Raw genomic sequence first — 23,813 nt, 5'->3', positions numbered from 1 at the left:
CCAGTTTTGACAAAGAAAAGGGGGAAAGTCTATCTTATATTCTACTAGAGGGAATATAAATTGACACAGCCTTTTTGTAGGTGGTGGTATTTATCAAATAACATTTGCATTATTAGAAAGTCTTTCACAAAAATCAGCAGTGAATTCAGCACTGTATTTGGTGCCTTCAAAAATTCTGCTTCTGTTGATATGAGCTATGTTCTTTCATATGACCTCTGCAAGAAAAGCAATTTAAGTGAACACTTAACATGATTTGTGATTACTCAGTCAAATTGCATGAAGTTGAACTTGATGTTCAAATGGAGAAATGTGTGTGGATAATCTCCAAGTTCCTTGTTTGCCTTTGGCATATGCATTTATGTTTGTATTGAAATAGAGTAAAATTACAGGTTCATAGAGAGAAGTCACATTAGTAATTTAGGAAGTGTTGGATTGCTTTCTTTTTGGACCAGTATTAGTTACTGCTCTTTTGTTTTTGGGAGATGGCATTTCAATTTAATAGATGAACCTAAGTACTAGACTAGAGTCAGCTGTTACAGTTGTGTTGAGGGAGGCAGTTCAGAGCTTTATTTTAGAGCTCACTTGCTGGATTTGATGTCTGTTAAAATAAGAGCAAAACATATGGTTATTTAACAACTTAGAATGCTCCTTGCTAAATAATATCATTTATTTTTTGAGGTACTTTTGATCTTTCTACAAAATTTTGCATTAGATATAGCATTTATTTGGTGAGTTTCATTGTAAATGTTCATTATTCCATTGATCTTGAACATAGTTGGTGTTTGTTTACTCAGGGTAACTTCTGTATCTGTTCTTTTTCATTGTTTATATTTTTTAATTTTTTGTTTCAAGTTTTTCTTTAAATTCTAGTTAACATATATGGTACAGATGGTTTCAGGTATAGAATTTAATGACTCATCACTTACATAGACACCCAGTGCTCATCACAAGTGCTCTTCTTTACATTTTATGTCAGTCACAAAGATTTTCACACATTAAAAAATGACAAATGAAAATAATAACTGTATCACAAAACACCCAGTTAGTGTTTATATTTCCAATTGTTTTATAGGTGTCATAACTGCTTTTTAACAAACTTTAATTTTTATTTTTTATTTTTTAATTTTTATTTATTTATTTTTAAAGATTTTATTTATTTATCTGACAGACAGAGATCACAAGTAGGCAGAGAAGCAGGCAGAGAGAGAGGAGGAAGCAGGCTGTCTGCTGAGCAGAGAGCCCGATGCGGGGTTGGATCCCAGGACCCTGGGACCATGACCTGAGCAGAAGGCAGAGGCTTTAACCCACTGACCCACCCAGACACCCCCAAACTTTTGTTTTATAGAGTGTCCTTCTGTTGTGATTTGTCTGATGTTTTTCTCAGACGGGGTTTATGGCTTTAGGTGAAAGACCACAGAGGAAAGATGCCAGTTATAATTATCAAATCATTCATTTCCAGGGTGTCTAATATTAACATATCACTATCAATGTTGATCTTGATCAACTTGGCTGAGTTAATGTTTGCTGAGTTTCTCCACTGTAAAGTTAGCATGCCCTTTTCCCTCTTGAAAGGAAGTCACTGTGCACCACCTACACTTTAAGACACCCACCTTGAGGGTGGGTGTCTATGCAAATTCTTCTACATGGGAGAGATTTCTGTTTTTAAATTTATTCAACCATTTCTTTCTGTATGAACTCATGGGTATTTATTTTATACTCTGGACTATCATATAATACTTTATTTTGTTGCTCAAATTGTTTCCAGCTTTGGCCGTTGGAAGTTTTTGGCTTATTTGTCCCTGTGGCATAGCTCCATCCTTTTTTTTTTTGTTTTGTTTTGTTTCTGTTTTTGTTTTTAAGCTCTTCCTTACTTTTTGGCACCACAATATACTCTAGACTTACCTGTTATATTTCATGCCCCAATCCTAGAATTAGGCATTATTCCATGGAGCCATGTTCTTTTCATAACTATTATTTTTAAATAGCATCTTTATCGAGATATAATTTATGTACTGTATAATTCACCTATTTAAAATGTGCAACTTAATTTTAGTATATTCACAGAATTGAGTAGGTATACCACAATTAACTTTAGAACATTTTCATCACCCTGAAAGAAACTCTTTGCCCATTAGCAGTCACTTCCCATTCCCTGTGTTCTCTCCCCTGCCACTGCCATCTGTCCTATAGAACACTTTTTGTCTCTGGATTTACCTGGTCCAGACATTTCATATAAATGAAATCATACAGTATGTAGTCTTTGGCACCAAGTTTCTTTTACTTAAGAATGCTTTTAAGGGGTGCCTGGGTGGCTCAGTGGGTTAAACCTCTGCCTTAGGCTCAGGTCATGATCCCAGGGTCCTGGGATCGAGCCCCAAATTGGGCTCTGCTCAGCCGGGAGACTACTCCCCCACCCCTCTCTCTGCCTGCCTCTCTCCCTACTTGTGATCTCTGTCAAACAAACAAACAAACAAATAAATAAATAAATCTTTTAAAAAATGCTTTTAAGGTTCACTCATGTTATAGCTTGTATCAGTACTTTATTCGTTTTTAAGGCTGAGTAATACTCCATTACAGAAGAAGGCATGTAATATGCATTTGGGTCTGTTTTGCTGTTGCTCTTAGTCATCAGTGTTCAGCAAACTATAGCCTATGGGTTGTATCTGGTCTGTGGCCTGTTTTTGTACATCCCATGAGCTACTGATAGGTTTTACATTTTTAAAGTATTGTTAAAAAAAAAAAAGTTAAAACAAAGGAGAATATGGGACAGAAACTGTATGTAGCCTGCAAAGTCCAACATATTCACTATCTGACCCTTTTAAGAGAAAGTTTGCTGATTCCTGGCCATTGATGTTTATTACCCAGAGCTGTCAGTTCATTAGGGGCTGCAAAATGGTGATATTGTATTGCTCCCTTATTATTAGGTAGAATACTTCTATAAATAGAAACTAACTTTTATCAACCATTTAACTGCCATAGAAACAATTTGATTAGGAAAAATGCTTATTTTACTCTTATATGCCATTTTTCAAAATAATCTGGTTTTGTAACAGTCTCCAGAGGTGATCAGTTTGTTTTGTTTTTTGTTTATTTATTTGTTTTGTTTTTGAGGTTATTGTAAGGTAATGGAATTCAACATATTAGAATGTTTCAATTTATTACTGTCATTGTTGATGCTTAACTGTTCTATATTGGTCAGTAAAAACCTCTTGAGTGACCGTCTGTGATGATCCTAGTATTCATTTTGATAGCTTTTTTGCAGTTTCATCTTCTATTCCAGTTGCAGGCCTGGAATTAGCCAGTTTTTTTATCCTTTTTTTTTTTTTTAAGATTTTATTTATTTATTTGACAGAGGTCACAAGTAGGCAGAGAGGCAGGCAGAGAGAGCGAGGGGGAAGCAGGCTCCCTGCTGAGCAGAGAGCCTGATGTGGGGCTCGATCCCAGGACCCCGGGATCATGACTGGAGCGGAAGGCGAGGCTTTAACCCACCCAGGTGCCCCTAGCCAGTTTTAAAGGTTCTTTTGTGTGGAAAATGAAATTTAGAGCCAAAGTCTTGTGGGGAGTACTTAATTGCACTGGCTTGGTCATTGTTACTAGGCCTTTTTAGTCAAGTGAGCTAGGAAATACATATTTTTTAGACAAGTAAAATACAAATTCATATTGGTACTTAAGATTAAAACTGAGGGATAGATGGTTTTTACTTTAGCTCATTGATTTTTTTTTTTAATAGTTATTCAGAACTTCCATATAACACCTGGTGCTTATCACAAGTGCAATCCTTTATCCCCATCACCTATGTCACCCATCCCTCCACCTACGTCCCCTCTGGTAACCACCAGTTCTCTGTAGTTAAGAGTGCTTCTTGGTATGTCTCCCTCTCTTTTTTCTCCTTAGCTCATTTTTTTTTTTTTTTTTAATTTTGACTGACTGACTTTACTTAGCATTATATTCTGTAGCTCCATCCATGTTGTTGCAAATGGCTAGATCTCATTGTTTTAATAGAGCTGAATATATATACGACTTCTTTATCCATTCATCTATTGATGGATGCTTCGGTTGCTTCCTTATGTTGGCTGTTGTAAATAATGCTGCTGTAAACAGAGAGGTGCACGTATCCCTTTGAATTTGTGTTTTTGTATCCTTTGGGTAAATACCCAATAGTGGAATTGCTGGACCAAAGGGTATTTCTATTTTTGACTTTTTGAGGAAACTCCATACTGTTTTCCTGAGTGACTGCACCAGTTCTTATTCTCTGCAACACTGCACAAGGTTTCCTTTTTCTCCACATCCTTGCCAACACCTGTTGTTTCTTGTGTTGTTGATTTTAATCATTCCAACAGATCACCTCATTGATTTTACATCTATATTGCTTTTCTTCCACACTGAGAATCCTGGTTTGTTTGTTTGCTTGTTTTTTGAGAATCCTGTTCTTCATGACGTTAATGAAATTACTCATTTGCTTTATCCTACAACACGCACGCCAAAGGAACTACAAAAAATTTTAACTATTTTAATAGCCATTTTGTTGTAGTTACTATTGGTAATGGTGGGTGTACGTGCGTGTTGTAGGATAAAGCAAATGAAATTACTCATTTGCTTTATCCTACAACACGCACGTACACCCACCATTACCAATAGTAACTACAACAAAATGGCTATTAAAATAGTTAAAACTTTTTGTAGTTCCTTTGGTCCTTAGGGCATATTCCACTAAGTATAGTTTGGTTATTGTGTTCTTAAATTGTCTTATGATAGCTCCTGCCTGGGTGGTCATAATGACAACTAGAGATTTAGGCTTGTTTCACCACCACTTTCAATATTTAGGGATTTCTAAGATTTAGTTTTGTATTTTAAATTTATAGAACATCCGATCCCAAACTTCTATGTACAAGTTCTATTCAGAGACATCTAGCTTCAATTCCTGTCTCCTCTAACTGTATTTCATCCCCCTCTATGGGTTAAAAATTACGTGTGTATCATCTATTACTATCCCATCTCTCTTAGATAAATATACCCACTTCTCTCCAATGTTGCTTTTCCACTTAATTTATTCTAGGGATCACTCCCTGGTAGAAGATAAAGTTACTCTGTTGCCTGGTTTGTAGCTGCACAGTACCTCACTGTATCCGTGAACCACCATGTGTTCAGGGCTCTCTCCCTGCTGCTGCTTCGCATAGTGCTGCAGTGGTTTCTCTTGCTTGTACCTATTTTGTATTTTGGTCAATGTATTTTCGGGATAGATTCATAGACATAGGATTACTAAGTCAAAGGGAAAATGCGGTTATAATTGTGATAGATATTGCAAACTTTCCTCTCTAGTGGATATGCCATTTTACATTCCCCTTAGCCTGTTCCCCTGTACTTTGCCTACAGAGTATGTTGTGAAACATTTGTATTTTGGCCAACATGTTAGGTGAGAAGTTGTATCTCAGTGTAGTTTTAATTTGCATTTCTCTTATTATGAGTGAGGTTGAGTATCTTTTAAAATGATTAAGGACCATTTGCATTTCATTTTAGTAATGAATTCTACATCTGTGTGAAAATGGTATGCAGTGATAGCATGGAAAAGTCTTATTTTACTCTCACAGATGTATTTACAACTGCCTGGCTAATACATACACGGTTTCATTGTGAGTATTCTGGGGTTTGTGTCTTCTCCTTCTGATACTGTTAACAACTTTCATGGATTTTTAGGTCTCCTTTTCTCCTCCCCCAAGGATTATTTCCTATCAGGAATATGTTATCAAGAGAGTAAGAACTCAGTGAATGAAATGTCAATTTGTGACTTAATATGACAGCTTACTAATGTAGGCTTGAATTAGCTTTAGGCTAATCAGGCTTTACCAAGTTTTTGAATTCAGTTTATTTCCATCATTAAATACACAGTTGAACAGAAGAATTCCAGAACCTGGTCTACAGACCTTGTGAAACAATGACATGATCTTTCTGAAACATCTGTTTACTTTGCATTGAGGGCTTATGCACACACAGCTTTCTTTGCAGAAAATAGCTCTGGTATTGAAAGATTCATTATTACGGGTTCTTAGTCTTGTGTTCTTCTCTTTTGCATATATTTGTTAGATTGTCCTGTGGGATTTCATAAATATTACTTCTGTTAGTAAAGCTGCTGATAGCAAAAGCTTTCAATAAATTATTCATGTGCCATTTGTTTTCTGTGTTCAAGAATTAGCATCTTTACTCAGAATTTTTTTTAGCTGAACTCGGTAGCAATTCATAAACATATGGTGGTATAGTCACATAAAATCTGTAATGCTTGTTTTCCATATGAGAAAAGTACTCTATTAGCAGTATTTAGAGCAATATCAGCTCTCTAAAACATAGCTGATTACTGAAGAATAATGGAAAAATCACTTTAAAAAATGTGAAATAATTACTCAAAAAATTGCTGCACTTTTAAGATATAGACCACTAAATTTTATGTTTTGCTTGTTCTTTGTGTACTTGATGTTCACTTTCATTCATTGAAAACTTTAGGTCTTGTTTTACAGTCTTCTCTATTGCAAGTCTGTCATTGTTCTGGAAACTGAAAATCTGCTTGACTTTCTTTCTAGTACCGTCTTTAGTTCTTCACTTTCTTTATCTCCAGTGGATTCTCTTTCATGCCAAATACCAGCTTCCAGAATTGCACCCCAGCCCTTGTCATCACTCGACAATGCTGAAATATCATTAAAATAGTTTCATGGTCTCACCACAGTCTCCTGTCCTTCCACGTTTCTCACATTGTGCCGGCACCACTCTTACCCGTGTTCTGTTCACTCTTGGGTATTTCCTTCCCTGTCTGTCTTAGATTCTATTGACAACCAGGTGCTGGTGTCTTCATCTTCAACCCTCTTCATTTTTACTTACCACTCACTACTTACGAAGTTTCAGTTTTAAATGTCTATGTTCTCCCACCAACAGTGTAAGAGGGTTCCCCTTTCTCCACATCCCCTCCAACACATGTTGTTTCCTGTCTTGCTAATTTTGGCCATTCTAATTGGTGTAAGGTGATATCTCAATGTGGTTTTAATTTGAATCTCCCTGATGGCTAGTGATGATGAACATTTTTTCGTGTGTCTGATAGCCATTTGTATGTCTTCATTGGAGAAGTGTCTATTCATATCTTCTGCCCATTTTTTGATAGGATTATCTGTTTTGTGTGTGTTGAGTTTGAGGAGTTCTTTATAGATCCTGGATATCAATCTTTTGTCTGTACTGTCATTTGCAAATATCTTCTCCCATTCCGTGGGTTGCCTCTTTGTTTTCTTGACTGTTTCCTTTGCTGTGCAGAAGCTTTTGATTTTGATGAAGTCCCAAAAGTTTATTTTGGCTTTTGTTTCCTTTGCTTTTGGAGACATATCTTGAAATAAGTTGCTGTGGCTGATATCGAAGAGATTACTGCCTATGTTCTCCTCTAGGATTCTGATGGATTCCTGTCTCACAGTGTGGAGATTCCTCAAGAAATTAAAAATAGAACTTCCCTATGACCCTGCAATTGCACTACTGGGTATTTACCCCAAAGATACAGATGTAGTGAAAAGAAGGGCCATCTGTACCCCAATGTTTATAGCAGCAATGGCCACGGTTGCCAAACTGTGGAAAGAACCAAGATGCCCTTCAACGGACGATTGGATAAGGAAGATGTGGTCCATATACACTATGGAGTATTATGCCTCCATCAGAAAGGATGAATACCCAACTTTTGTAGCAACATGGATGGGACTGGAAGAGATTATGCTGAGTGAAATAAGTCAAGCAGAGAGAGTCAATTATCATATGGTTTCACTTATTTGTGGAGCATAACAAATAGCATGGAGGACATGGGGAGTTAGGAGAAGGGAGTTGGGGGAAATTGGAAGGGGAGGTAAACAATGAGAGACTATGGACTCTGAAAAACAATCTGAAGGGTTTGAAGAGGTGAGGGGGTTGGAGGTTGGGGGAACCAGGTGGTGGGTATTAGAGAGGGCACGGATTGCATGGAGCACTGGGTGTGGTACAAAAACAATACTGTTATGCTGAAAATAAATTAAAAAAAATGATTAAAAAATGTCTATGTTCTCTTCACTTTATAGTCTGCAGATCTATGTTCTCATATTTGCACTTCTTTTTAAATACAGTTAGCAACCTCGCTGTGCTGTCAGTGTGGGCAGAACAGTAATCCTGTTCTCCTTTTTGGTGCTCCTGTCCAATCTCACGACAGCTCCTTCAGATGTTTACCACCACGTGCAAAACTCTGACCCTTCCTGACAGCCCAGCCTGCCCACACCAGCAACAATTGTGCTCACCTCCTACTTTAGTGACTGTACAAGCAATTAACTATGACTCCCGTAGCTAACACCAGGCTTACTCATATCCTCATCTTTCCTTCTTGTTACAACAAAAGAAGTGTCCTTTCTCTGATCCAGAATTAATTGTCTGACATTTTTGTTTGTTTGTTTTTATTTAATTATTTTTATTAACATATAATGTATTATTTGCCCCAGGGGTACAGGTCTGTGAATCATCATGATATGCTTTTTTTAATATGGACATTTAACGCTTGAAATTTCCCTCAAAGCATTGCTTTAGTCACATTGCACAAATTTGACATGGTGTATTTTAATTTTCATTAAGTTGAAAATAATTTGTAATTTCTCATTCTTCTTTGATCTGTGAGTTATTTAGTAGTACGTTGCCTAATGTCCAAATATTTTAGAATTTTCCAGCTATCTGTTACTGATTTCTAGTTTAGTTCCATTGTGGTTAGGAGATATACTTTGTACAACTTCAGCCTCTCATATGTACATTAGTGGTCATCCACAGATTCAAGGGGACTCTTATTGCCAAACTCCAGAGGTCGTGTGCATCTCTCTCAGCAGCTCCTCCTCTTTTGTACTCTGTAGATTGTAGTGACGTTGGCCTCCTCAGCTCTGATCTGTTTCTTTAACTGTGAGATTTCAGAGGTCTCTGTGCTTTCCCTTTCTCATGCTGAGGACTGGAAGGGATATCTGCAGGGTAAATGGGGTGATTTTATGGCTCATCTTATTTGTTTCCTATCTCTCAGGGGTCACAGTCCTGCATTTTATGTTGTCCAGTGTCTGAAAAAACATTGTTTCATAGATTTTTGTCCAGTTTTCTAGTTGTCTAAGGCAGGATGGTAAGTCTAGTTTCTGTTACTCCTTAATGGCCAAAATCCTCGATCACAGTCTTAACCATCTTTTGGCCTGAATATTTGATTTCACCCTCTGTACTGGTTCTTTCCATCTTTCAACATGATCCAGTCTCTCTTCCATTACAAAGAATATAAAAGAAGACCAAGCTCAGGTTTTCTTTACCAGTCACTCTCTCCTCTGCCTTTTCTAATGAGTCTCTTTCCCTAATCTTGGTTTTATTTTATCCAGTTTTCTAGCCTTCTACCAGGGAAAGCAGGCCTTAAAAACAGAGAGACAGTGAATTGCTGGGAAGAGCATATAAAAGGTAGGATTAGGAGACTAGGACCTTCACAGAGCTAGTTGTCAGGGAAGGCCTCTGTACAAGTGACAGTTGGTAGAAACATGGAAGGTGAGAGGAAGCTAGCTAGCTGTGTGATGGAAGGGTGGGTGCAGAGCCAATGTTCAGGCAGAGGGGACAGCAGAGGCAAAAGCTGTAAGATGGGAAAGAACATGGCTTGTTCAAGAACTTGAAGAATGTGACCAGAGCTTGTTGAGTTGGAGGGACCATGATGTGAGATTAGGTTGTAGAGAGGCAGGGACCAGATCCTTCAGCCCCTTTTGAATGTCATGGTAATGGATTGGATTTTACATTTGCAGTAATGGGGGAGCTGTTGCAAAATTAGGCAGAGGAGAAAGATGTTTAGACTTGAGTTTTCAGATCACTTAATGTTATATGTAATTGTCAAAATGTGATTAGAAGTAAAAAAAAAAATATGGTCCATATTTTGCATAGCAGTTTCTAAAATGGGATTGGTGAAAACTAAGGTGCTAGGTATTAGCAGTTTGGGAGAAAACATTGTAGGCTTTTGAAGTTTTTCTTATGGACTTGTTATCTGCCAAGCAGTAGGATAGGGCCTTTATACCTGTCTTCACAGAGATTTCCTTGAAAGGAGGGCATTATTTTTCCTGTTTCACAAGGGGGAGAATTTTAGACACAGAGAAATTAGCTAGAATAGCAGAGCTAGAATTCAAAATTATGTTTGCTTGACTTCATTTTACAAAAGAGCTTTCCACTGTGGCTGTTTTTTTTTTGTGGGAGAGGGGAGAGGAGGGAGGCTGAAAATTGAAGAAAAGGAAAGCATTCTTATTATAACAAATATTTCTTGAATAAACAATTTCAGATATTTTTCACTTGGGGGAAATGGTTGGGAAAGTAGATGCTATAAATTAGAATAATCAAATTGAATTTCCCTAATAGGATATTAGTAGCCTGAAAAATAATTTCAGCTCCAGCTTTGGTTAGAAGTTGACATCTACTGTTTTACAGTGTACCCATACCATGACAGTTTTTCATGGCATATGTGTATCATGCAAATAAAACCATCCATGTAATATTAACAGCTAACCACATGCCTTACTTGCAATTCCAGGAAAGGAGTTTTGCGTCTCTTTAGATTCAGTCTTTGGAGAAACTGGCTGTGCAGGGCAGAGAGGGGCTGAGCTCTGGAGCTGGGGGCCCTAACTATTATGTAGCAAAAGAAAGTGGAAAACATTTAACTTTAAAGTAATGCTTGTTCTTAATCAGGAATGTGAATATATTATCTTTTTGAGTACTTTGAATCGAGTTTTATTTTAACTTTATAATTTTTAGACTTTTTGATTTTAAATTGAGAACTTGAAACCAGAGACAGTGAGCTATATGGCAAGAGTGGACACCAAAGGCTCAGGAATGATAAAATGTAGAATTTACAGACTGAGTGGATAGGATAGGGTAGTCAAAAGTAAAGTTATTAAGGAGTAAGAGAGGTATGAAGTCCTCTGGCATTAGTTTCTTAGTTTACAATGAAGACACGATTGTTAAAGGATGAGTAACATTATATATAGAATGCTTACATTCATAAGTATGTAGAAAGGCTGGCTTATCTTTCCGTCCTGCATTTCTGATGCTGTCAAACTTTGAACCTCTGTGGGCAGTAAGACAGATTTCATTTTATTTCTGCCAGTATCCAAATACTGTATGTTATTTTTTAACTCTGTGCATGATAAAATTTAGAATTATTGGCCATGTTGGTGTGCAGTGAGTGATACGATTTGTTGATATTTAAGGGTGGGGGAATTACAACTGAGATAAGTTCCCTGTGGATATTTTCCTTTCATAAGATGGAATTCTATCAAGAAGTGTGAAGTATTTTATCAAAAAGTGAGGAATAAAAAAAAAAAGTGAGGAATAGTCTATCAAGAAGTGAGAGCTATTCCATTAAAAAGTGAGAAATTTGTGGAGACCGGGGAATGTAGAAGAGATCAGACAGGATTGTTAAGCCTGTTTCAGGGTAGTGGGTATCAGGACTGTGGTCATAGTAAACTAAAATTAAGCAAATTTAAGTGGATAGGGAATTAGGAACCTGGTGGGAAGTATAGGCCAGTTTTTATACAAAGTCAGCCAAGGAGTGAATGTCTGATAACTCTTCTACTGTGACAAAGGAAAAACGGTTAAAGAAGCGGAGATAGATCTGAGTACTGGGCGTTGTAAGTGATAAATCACTGAATTCTACTCCTGAAACCAATATTGCACTGTAAGTTAACCAACTAAAATTTAAATAAAAATTAACAAAGAAATGGTGATAGATCTTTTTTTTTTTAAAAATCTTCTGTCCCAAGAAAGGATTATTTACTACCAATAACAAAAAGTTACTTTGTTATTAAACAGAAATAGATGACCAGAAGAATGCATAGCAATTGTTCATATTTTAAGAAGTAAGCAGTGCAGAAATCCATGGATCAAAAAGCCTCCACCCCGCCCCTGTATGCTGTCCATCAGTAGCTGAATCCCACTAGTACCCCAGGAGAAAACATTGTTAAACTGTTCAGTGTTTATTCTTTTAGCCCTTTCCCTACATTATTATTTTTTTTAAGATTTTATTTATTGGGGCGCCTGGGTGGCTCAGTGGGTTAAGCCTCTGCCTCCAGCTCAGGTCATGATCTCAGGGTCCTGGATCAAGCCCCACATCGGGCTCTCTGCTCGGCGGGGAGCCTGCTTCTCCCTCTCTCTCTGCCTGCCTCTCTGCCTACTTGTGATCTCTCTCTCTCTGTGTCAAATAAATCTTTAAAAAAAAAAAAAAGATTTTATTTATTTAATTTTTAAAAATTTTAAGACTTTCATCATGACCCTTTTAATTAATTTATTTTTTATGTTCAGTTAGCCAACATATAGTACATCATTAGTTTTTGATATACGTTCAATGATTATTTTAAGAGAGCATGTGTATGAGCAGGGAGGGGAGGCAGAGGGAGAGAGAGAAAATCTTAAACATACTCCTTGCTGAGCTCAGAGCCTGATATGGGGCTTGATCCCACCATCCCAAGATCATAACCTAAGCTGAAATCAAGGGTCAGACTTAACATACTGAGCCACCCAGGTACCCCTTCCCTACTTTATTTACATTTAAATATATGCATACACACATATATGTACATGTATATATGTTTTTATTTAAGTGGGGTCATACTATATGCTTTTTGAACTTGAGTATTTTTTATTTAACAGGACATCTATTTTAACAATTTTTGAATATTGGCATGTGACTATGCCCCAGACATTTCATGTCATATGCCCTCTCCTATGCAGACTGTATATGAAAATAGCTTTATTTCTGCTTGAACAATACTGTGTTTCATGTAAAATATTCACACAATAGCAAGGTGAAAGAAAAAATTAAACGTCAACTGAAATCTCACCACCCTGAGATAATCTACATTTTAATGACCAGTATTTTAAAAATTTACCCCATTAGGTATCTGCACAAATGTGAACATACACCCACACCTACCACAAGCACGTGTAATATTTATAAAAGGGATTATACACACATTGATTTTTGTTATGAAATTATTTTCTATGTGCTTGAAGATTTTTATCTACCTACCTCCTCCATCTCCTCCCATTAAATCAGTGGTAACAACCTGGTATACTTCTACTTTTTCAGTGCTCAATCATATGCACATGACATTATTTATACTTGTCTGCATTGTTCATTTTTCTTGGAGTTCATTCCAGATCAGCTGATATGTGGCTTGTTTATTTTTTCCTGGCTAAATATTCTAAGGCAGGAGGAGTCAGTAAACCATAGTCAATGGATCAAATTCTTCCTGCTGCTTGTTTTTATAAATAGAGGTTTATTGGAACATGGCCGTATCCATTTTTCGTGATGTGACTTTTAAAATTCTTTGTTGTGTGTGATATATGTCCTCTCAGTCTTGTCATATTTTGCTTTGTTATGATATTTTTGCCTTAAAGTTTTTAAAATTTAAATAGAATGAAGTGAAAAATATCTTTTCTAACTTTTAAGTTCCCTATTTTGATTTGAAAGGTTACCCGACTCCAGGGTTATCCTTGTATTTTCCTAAAATCTTTTTTTAAAGATAGATTTATTTATTTATTTATTTATTTATTATTTATCTGAGAGACACAGAGAGAGAGAGAGAGTACAAGCTGGGGGTGGGGGGGCTGGAGGGGCAGAGGGGGAGGGAGAAGCCGACTTCTTGCCAATCAGGGAGCCTGACTTGGGGCTCCCTTCCAGGACCCTGAGATCATGACCTGAGCTGAATGCAGATGCTTAACCAGCTGAGCCACCTGGAGCCCCCTAAAAGTCTTTTACATAGTTTTTTTTTCTGTAGGTCTCAAATGTATTTTTCTGTATGTATATGAATGGCTTTATAGTGTAGTGTGGTTAAGATCACAGACTGGTTCTGTTACTTACTACCTGTGTGACCTGGGACAAGGTATTTAACATTTCGGTGCTTTAGTTTTCTCCTCTAATAATAGTACCTATCATTAGATTGTAGTGGAGATTAAATGAGTAGTTAGTATGTAGAGAATGTTTAGAGCAGTCTCTGATACATAGAAACATGTTAAGTGTTCACTGTTATTACCTGTTGTAAGTAGGCTTCTGTTTTTTCCCTCATGTAGATAATCAGTTGTCCTAGAAACATTGAGTAGTCCATCCTTTCCCCCAGTTGATATAAAATGCATTCTTTGTTGCATATTAAGTTTCCAAATATATGTATATCTATATCATATATAATATATATTTTTGGATATGTATTTATAAATTATATATATTTATAATACATATAAATTTATATTTGGATTTATATTTATACATTGAAATACATATATTTGAATATATATTCTATATCTATCTATCTATCTATGGCTCTATTTTGTGGCTCTCTAGCTTATGGAGCTCTGTTTATCCCTGCTCTAGAGCCATAGTGACTTAATAAATACTGGAAACTGATGAGTGCAGTCCCTTTACTTTGTTCTTCTAAATTATTTTAGCTCTTCTTGGCTTTCTTTGGTCTTCTATATAATTTTTTAAGGACTCATCAAAACTTACAAACATCTGTTTGTTAGTTTTATCATAGAAGAAAGTGATACCAATTGGCTAGTATTGGAATGGAACCTGTGGTCTCATTGATACTTCAAGCAGTGGAAGTTCTTAGAGGTTGTCTGGTTGTATCACCTAAAGATTAATACCATCCTTTCCTAAACTCTATCTCAAGATACCCCAAAGGCACCTCCACACTACTCCCAGGGATATGTTAAGCTTTCTAAGGAAATGAAGTGACACCTGTTGGACACTGTGCAAACTTTGAGGTGAAGGTAGTTTACAGTTTCAACATTTGATTCTACTACCTTCATTTGAGTGCTGTGATGTTTATGAAATTGGGTTTTGGTGGTTGCTTGGATAAAAACCAAATACCATGCAAATATCAGTATAGAACAGGAAATGAGGATGGCAGTATCCGATTTGATTTCAAGGTTTGAGAACTGATGCAGTGTCCAGTTAGTGCACACATCCCATAATAACTAATTGTTTGAAAGTTAAAATATTTTTCAACTTGTCTGCATTATTTATTTCAATAAGATACTAACTTGTTAGGTTCAAACAAATGAATCAATATTTATGTCCTAACTATAACCTAAAACTGTTAGGTATTTCTTTTAGCTTAGGGAATCCGTGAAAAAATTTTTAAAAATAAGGGCTCCTGGAGCCAAGAAATCTTGAGAATTTCTGCGCCCTAACAAACAAGTTAATACAAATATTTAGATTAAGAACATTTGAAGTGCTGTGTAGGTACATGCTGGCTTGTAACAAGGTGGAACTAATCTTGTCTGGGCACAGAGACGGACAGCATTTCTGAGAAAGTAGTATTTAAGCTGAGCTGGAAGGAAGACTCAAGAGTTAATGGGGGAGGGATGGTGGGAATAGCTTGTGCAAAGAGGGCAGGAGCTGTGGAGGATGGTGACGGATGCAGCAAGCCTTAGAGGGTGAGGGGAGAGTGATGCTCAGGGAAGGCTGGAGAGTAGGCAGAGGCCAGATCACACAGTGACCTGGAAGTCCACTTAGGGAGTTTATTTTAGTTAGTAAATGATGGTGGCAAGCCTTTGAGGGATTTTAAGCGAAGGAACAGTACCTTAGGTCACTGTGTATTTACTGAGGGAATAAAATACAAAGATGCTATACATAAATATTTAAGTAATGCTGTATTCTAAGTAATACAGAGTGTATATGTGTGGTAAAATTTTGAAGGGCCTTGATTTCCAGAGGCATTTGTAAACTTCCCTGTAATTAAAAAAAATTTTTTTGAAGGCATATTCTCTTGTTCAACTTGCTTGATACAGACTTTTAAAATGCAAGAAAGTCAGGGTGGCTTGGTTGGTTGGTTAAGCATCTGCATTAGGCTTGGGTCATGATCCCAGGATCCTGGAATGGGGCCCCACGTGGGGCTCCCTCTCTGCGGGGAGTCTGCTTCTCCCTTTCCCTCTGCTCTTCCCCTGGCTTGTTTTCTCTCTCGCTCTCAAATAAATATAAAATCTTAAAAAAAAAAAAATCAAAAGCAAGATAGAATAATATTAAGTTGTGAAACATTTACATTTATGTACTTAATATTTTTTAAATGACAAAAGCTGTCAAATTTTAAAGTGAAATTTTTTATTAATAATTATTTTAAATCGATAATTTGCATTTTTGACTGCCAGTCTAATACATTTATCTCTTAAGTTCCTGAATTGTTTAATTTGGGTGGTATAATAAAGATTTAACATTACACAGGAATGGTATAAGAGTAATTTCTCTTAGTTTAGCTATTATTTTCTATTGCCCTGGAGTTGATATTTTTATTTATTTTACTATAGTATCAATGTAACATTTTTTACAGTAATAAGCAAATCACTTCAGGTTACTTCTGAAAAATTCCTAAGCTCATTTGAGTTTTAAGACTCAAAGAATCAATTTCATAATCATCAAATAGGGATGGAACCCACTTCGTGGTGATTGGAAAAGGAAGATTAGTCTGTTTGGAATTTGATTCTCATTGTTAGAAACATTTAAAACAACTGAATATTACTCTCCTCCCTCTGCCAATGTGTTCCATATTTATTTAGAACCACTCTTTCATTATGTAGTAAAGAACTAGTGTCATTCTTAAATTCATAGTGTAAATAAATTATAGGTAGGGGGTGTGTAGATATATTTTAAAAACAGTCTTGGTTTCATCTACTGGACTAAGCCTCCCTAATTGTTCACATGAAGAAATCTGATTAGAACTGATTACAGTGTGATTACAAGGGAGTTGGTCGGTACTCTTCTTAAAAGAGGTAAAGCTTTCAGTTGGAAAGTTTTATCTGGCCGAGAATATAAGATTTATAGAAATTTTTTTATGTTCAGTTAGACAACAAATAGTACATCATTAGTTTTTGATGTAGTGTTCAGTGATTCATTCATTGCATATAACACCCAGTGCCCATCACAACACCTGCCCTCCTTAATACCCATCACCTGGCTACCCCATCCCACACCCCCCTCCCTTCTGTAACTCTCAGTTTGGTTCCCAGAGTCCAGAGTCTCTCATGGTTTGTCTCCCTCTCTGATTTCTTCCCATGCAGTTTCCCCACCCTTCCCCTATGGTCCTCTGTGCTATTCCTTATGTTCCGCATATGAGTGAAACCATATGATAATTGTCTTTCTCTGGTTGACTTATTTCACTTGGCATAATCCCCTCCAGTTTCATCCATGTCATTGCAAATGGCGGATATTCATCCTTTCTGATGGCTGAGTAATACCCCATTCTGTATATGAACCACATCTTTATCCATTCTTCTGTTGAAGGGCATCTCGTCTCCTTCCACAGTTTGGCTATTGTGGGCTACTATGAACATTGGGGTGCATGTGCCCCTTCTTTTCACTACGTCTGTATCTTTGTGGTGAATACCTAGTAGTGCAATTGCTGGGTCATAGGGTAGTTCTATTTTTAGCCATTGGAAATACAAATCAAAACAACAATGAGATTCCACCTTATGCCAGTTAGAATGGCAAAAATGAATAAGACAGGAAACAATAAATGTTGGTGAGGATGTGGAGAACCTATTTACACTGTTGGTGGGAATGCAAGCTGGTACAGCCACTCTGGAAAATAGTATGAAAGTTCCTATAGCAAATTTTTAAAAAAATTATGTTCTTTTCATGTTCAAGGAACTGGCCAAGGACTTAGAAAAATTAAACTGATCCCTCCTGTGCTCTTTACAGCAAAATGAATTCTAGGGGCACCTGGGTGGCTCAGTTGGTTAAGCATCTGACTCTTGATCTCAGCTCAGGTCTTGATCTCAGGGTTGTGAGCTCCTTGCTTAAAAAATGAGTTACAGATGAAGATTAAATGTAGAAAATGAAATCACGGAAGTACTAGCACAAAACAAAGCTGAAATTTTTTTATAATCTTGGGATAAAAATCTTTTTGAGTATAACAGATTTAATTTTATGAGTTAAAATTTGCTTTCTTATAATAAAAATGAAGTCAAAGTGGAAAAAGGAATATTTGCAAAACATGGTAGCTAGGCCCAAAGATTGCTAGGTCAATAGGATGAGTAATCCACTAGAAAAATGGACATAGTGTATTTATGGTGAATTTATGAAACAAATACATACCTTATTAATAACAAAGAATCATTTCAATTTTGTGCTTCTTTTATGTTTCATAGAAAGTTTCACTTTGAATAAAATAATTTTAAATATTTACAAATCCCATTGTAGGGTTTGAAATAAAACTTTCATTAGATATTCATGTAATCTAACAAATTTGGGTTATCTCATCTGGCTGGGTCTTTTTTTCATCTTTTAAAGGGGTTGTATTTTGATTTCCTAGTAAAAGAAATTTTATTTATTGGATTAGTGAAATGACTTTCTTGTATCATATCCAAACAGCATAATTATTTAACAATAACTTTTATACAAATTATATTTTCTTACAGAAATAGAAGAAGAAAGCTTTGCTTAACTTTGTTCTTTTTATTATTTTTGTAGGATCCAGCATTCGAACATTCACTCCATTTTATTTTCTGGTGGAACCAGTGGATACACTCTCAGTTAGAGGCTCTTCTGTTATATTGAACTGTTCAGCATATTCTGAACCTTCTCCAAAGATTGAATGGAAGAAAGATGGAACTTTTTTAAACTTAGTATCAGATGACCGACGCCAGCTTCTCTCAGATGGGTCTTTATTTATCAGCAATGTGGTGCATTCCAAACACAATAAACCTGATGAAGGTTATTATCAGTGTGTGGCCACTGTTGAGAGTCTTGGAACTATTGTCAGCAGAACAGCCAAGCTCACAGTAGCAGGTACGTTTTTTAAAAGTAATTTATTTGTATTTTTAAATTTTTATAAAAGGTATATCTTCATAAAAAGCAGTATTATCCTAGAGTTTTCATTTAACTGGTGACAAGAAATGTACTCATTTAACAAGTACCAGTTGAGCATCTGCTAGGTGCACGGCATTATGCTAAGACTTGCTTAGTGCCATAGAGAATGAACTCTTTCTGTCATTTAGATGGCTTATAGTTGCAGTCAGAAGTATTAAGTCCATTCTTTTCTTCTTTTTAACTTGGAAATGACGGAGGAAGTCGTATAGGAAAATTGATTCCCTTTGATTGCTAACTTTTATCCTCCCAGCATAACCACTTAGTATGGCTTTGTAAAACTTGCAGTGTCACCAGAATCTTGGTTCCCTTATGTCCCAGCCAAGGAAATGACGTTTAATTGGATTAATTATTTAAAAACCTGTGGGATGTGGGTATTAAGGTGAAGAGCAGGAAGTTGTAAAGAGACAAACATTCACTCCCTTTTAGAGCATTTCTTATTTGAAGAATAATGGAAGTGTAAGCTGAATAAGTCATACCTGCCTTGTAGTAGACACTGGTTTTCTTTGGGTCAGTGTTTCTTCACTCGAGTACTAGAGGAAGTAGTTATTGTTAAGGGTCACACTGTACAAAAATTGTCTTATGTTTAAGTCTTATATTTATATTCATCTTGGTAAAATGCTGACATGTAAAAAAAGAACATGAGGGGGGCGCCTGGGTGGCTCAGTGGGTTAAGCCGCTGCCTTCGGCTCAGGTCATGATCTCAGAGTCCTGGGATCGAGCCCCGCATTGGGCTCTTTGCTCAGCAGGGAGCCTGCTTCCCTCTCTCTCTCTCTCTCTCTCTGTCTGCCTCTCTGTCTTGTGATCTCTCTTGAGATCTTGTGATCTCTTTACTTGTGATCTCTCTCTGTCAAATAAATAAATAAAATCTTAAAAAAAATAATAAAAAATAAAAAAAGAACATGAGGAACAGAGTAGTTTCTCATCTCATTGCCACTGTAGGGTGATGGTTCCCCATTTCCCACTCACTCCAGGCTGTATCTGCTCATTCATTCAGAATATGATTCATTCAGAGTATGATCACCAGATACTCGAAGCTGAATTTGAGTGTGATATAAAGCTACTGTAATTATTCCATAATCACAGACTGAGGATGGAAAAAGAAAAGGGGAAAAAAGTCACTTCTTTTGATTATTAGTCTTTCCTCCCCCCCCACCCCCTTTCTTCTTTTCCTACTTTCCTTTCTTTTTTCCTTTCTCTCCCTCCCTCCCTTTCTTCCTCTAATCTGCTTGCCAGGCTTTCTCCAACATGCTGACAAATAAGTTAGCATTGTGGCTGCCCCTACAGTGTCACTTAGGTAAGCTGTTTATCATTTATGTTCTTAAGCTTGGCTTTGATCGTGGCTCCTTCCTTTCAGCAGTCTTCCACAGCCATTCACCAAATCCAGTGAATTCTGCTTCCTGGTTCCCGTGTATGTAGTCCTGAGGCTTGTCCTCACCATCCCTCACCACACACAGCCTGTCACTGTCCGCTGCCTCGTTCTTTCCCTCTTTCAGTCCAGTGGTCAGGCTCTCTCCTCACTCTTCAGTAGCTCCTCAGTGACAACATCAAGTAGATGACTAAACTCTTGAACAGGCCTCTAGGTCTTTTCATGAGCTGGCCTTCACTTTTACAGCTTCCTGACTAACTGATTTCTTCTCTCCCTCCCTTCCTCCTTCCCTCCTTCCCTTCCTCCCTCTTTTTCTCTTCCCCCTCCCTTTTAAAATATTTATTTATTTATTTGAGAGAGAGAGAGAGAGAGAGGAGTGGGGAAGGGCAGGGGGAGAGGGAGAGAATCTCAAGCAGATTTCCTGCTGAGCATGGAGCTTGATGTGGGCCTAAATCCCAGGACCCTGAGATCATCACCTGAGCCGAAATCAGGAGTCGGATGCTTAACCGACTGAGCCACCCAGGCGCCCCTCTCCAGCTTCATTTCTTAGCACTCCGCCCTGCCTCTGTCCATGCCCTCTTCCATCAGCAGCAACAGAACCACTTTCATCACATTTTAAGCTCTGCCAGTACCGAATATTTTCAAATCCCTTTATTTTCTGTCTCTGGCCTTTGCTCATGGCTTCCCCACTGCCTGTTACACCTGTTGTCTGCTTTTTCCTCTCTTTCTACTCTGCTGGGTTTACCCATCCTTCTTTTTAACTTTAATATCATTCAGGAAGCATTTTTTGGTCTATTGTCCTAGTAAACAGCCAATTTTAATACAATATAGTCAGTTCTTTGGCTGCAGACAAGATTCTGTAGGAGAGTTATTTAACTCACTCATGGCCTGAGTATCAGGAGGAAAGAAGATCTGAGCTAAGAGATGAATAAAATTTCTTTTAATAGTTGCATAATGTCCATTGTATAGATATACTGTGATTTATCCAAAGATTCCCTTTTAGATGAACAATTACATGAATAAAAATTGTCTTATGTTAAAGGCAGTAATATAGTAAACAGTCTTTTATAAATCTCTGTAGATAAGATGATCAGAATTAGTAATTGTATTAATTGCTGGATCATAGAATATACATTGTGTGTGTGTATATTTCAAAAAGAGCACTGGACTGTTTGGCTGCTCCTCAGAATTTTAACCATCAAGTCACCTGGTGACCGAGCAATTCCATTTCTAGGTATCAACCCCAGAGAAATGAAAAGACAGGTCTGTACAACAATTTGTACATGAATAGTTATAGCAGCATTATCCATGATAGCCAAAAAGTGGGAACTGTCTACCAAGTTTGGCTAACCTAACTGTGGACTATTCATACATGGAATGTTATTCAGCAAGAAAGAGGAATGAAATTCTGATATGTATTGCAATGTGGACCAACCTGAAAAACATGATGCTAAGTGAGAGAAGCCACATATCATACGATTTCATATACATGAAATGTCCAGAAGCAGCAAATACAGGGAACCAAGAAGTAGATTGGTGGTTTTCTAGGGCTGAGGTAAGGGCACAAGGGGTTGGGCGGGTGAATCCAGGGAATGGGGGATGACTGCAACGAGTACACAGTTTCTTTGGAGGATGAGGAACATGTTCTCCAGTTAGATTACGGTGATAGTTGCACAACTTTGTGTGTATACTAAAAACTGTTGAATTGTGGACTTTAAGTGATAAAAAAGTTATGGTATATAAATTGTATCTCAATAAAACTAATTTTTTTTTTCAAGAAGATACTGCCACATTGCCATTCTAAAAGAACATTGGTTAGTGTTCTTTGGTTGCAAGTGATAGAAGCTGATTCTGGCCAAGTCAACTAAGAAGGGAAATTTTTGAAAGAACACAAAATAAGTAGTAGCTCATAAAATTAAATAGAAGTGGGGCACCTGGGTGGTTCAGTGGGTTAAAGCCTCTGCCTTCGGCTTGGGTCATGGTCCCAGGGTCCTGGGATCAAGCCCCGCATTGGGCTCTCTGCTCAGCGGGGAGCCTGCTTCCCTCTCTCTCTCTGCCTGCCTCTCTGCCTACTTGTGATCTCTGTCTGTCAAATAAATAAATAAAATCTTTAAAAAAAAATTAAATAGAAGTGTCTTCCCTGCACTCATTTCTCCACAGTAGGAATTTTTGTTTTACTGCCTGGGCAGTAGACTGGCTGGAGTGTTTTATGCCTAAAGGTGGAGGAATTGGATGGTCTGAATACAGACATAGTTAATCTCTTCTTGTGAAGCCGGTGTCTGGCTCCTCCTAATCCCTCTCTTTTCGGTAATTCTCTGGAAGCAGCAGGACAAACTGACCTCCTACTTGTGAGCAGAGGAAGCTGCAGCAGGATATGTCCGTACTGGTTACTCCATCTGCTTTCCCTGGTCAGAAACTTGGAGAAATCTTTTGTCTGCTGATGCCACATATGTTGTTGTATCCCCTTGATATAAAAAATGAGTAAAATTTATAAGAAAGCTAGATAACTTGCATGTTATTTCTATACGGACTAATTCACCATCATAAAGCTACAAAACCTGGAACTGTCTCTCATAATTTACTATGTTTGTTAGTCTTTAAAGAGACATTTTGTTGTGTTCTCCACATCTCAGAGTCACCTTTTAGATGTTACTGCTAATAATAATAGCAGTTACTATTTGAATAATTTTTTTCCAGATTCACTTATTTATTTTAGAGAGGGAGAGAGAGAGAGCATGAGCGGGAGGGGCAGAGATGGAGAGAGCATCACAAGCCGGCTCTGCACTGACTATGGACCCAGACACAGGGCTTTATCTCAACACCCTGAGATCATGACCTGAGCCGAAACCAAGAGTCAGATGCTTACCGATCATGCCACCTAGGCACCCGTACTATTTGAGTTTTTATATGCCAGGCAGTGTGTTATGTATGAAGTATTTATGTTAAATATTAACCTTTTAAACACCATAGGAGGCCTCGTATTGTTCTCATTTTACTGATGGAGAAACTGAGGCTTCGAGGTTAAGTAACTTGCTGATGTCACACAGCCATGAAGTGGTAGAGTTGGGATTCACATTCAGTTTATGTGACTCCAGAACTTAGGCTCTTAACCACTACATTCTGTAGCATCTACATTTTTCTTAATATTTTATTTTGAAATAATTTCAAACTCATATAATTATTGCAAGAATGAAACCAAGAAATCCCATATATTCTTCACTCAGATTACTTAGTTGTTAACATTTTACTCTGTCTGCCTTATAACCCCCCACAAACATACCCAAATCTGTTTTTTTTTTTTCTGAATTATTATGGCTAAGTTGGAGGCATTACCCCCACCTAAATACTTCCTAAAGTATATTTGTATATTTCCTAAATATACAAATGTATATTTCCTAAAAACAAAAATACTCTGCTAAATAACGATCCATCAATTTTAGGAAATTAGCCTTAATACACTACTACCATAGAGATCATTCTGATTTTACTGGATGTCTCAGTAAAGTTCTTTTTTTTTTTTTTTTTTTTTAAGATTTTATTTATTTATTTGACAGACAG

General features: G+C 37.1%; 1 protein-coding gene across 3 annotated transcripts in view; it reads left to right on the top strand.

The window, feature by feature from the left end:
* LOC111153340 (neogenin 1) overlaps positions 1–23,813 on the top strand; it is a 238,894-nt gene that overhangs the window by 48,238 nt on the left and 166,843 nt on the right. For all 3 annotated transcript variants that reach the window (XM_022512319.1, XM_022512321.1, XM_022512320.1), the window contains exon 2: positions 18,491–18,808. In XM_022512319.1, the coding sequence (XP_022368027.1) occupies positions 18,491–18,808 (318 nt within the window). The remainder of the gene's footprint in view (positions 1–18,490; positions 18,809–23,813) is intronic.

This window comes from Enhydra lutris, unplaced genomic scaffold (genome assembly GCF_002288905.1).
Source record: "Enhydra lutris kenyoni isolate GAN:26980312 unplaced genomic scaffold, ASM228890v2 scaffoldscaffold31, whole genome shotgun sequence".
NCBI lineage: Eukaryota > Metazoa > Chordata > Mammalia > Carnivora > Mustelidae > Enhydra > Enhydra lutris.
This window is presented reverse-complemented; position numbering and strand designations above follow the sequence as displayed.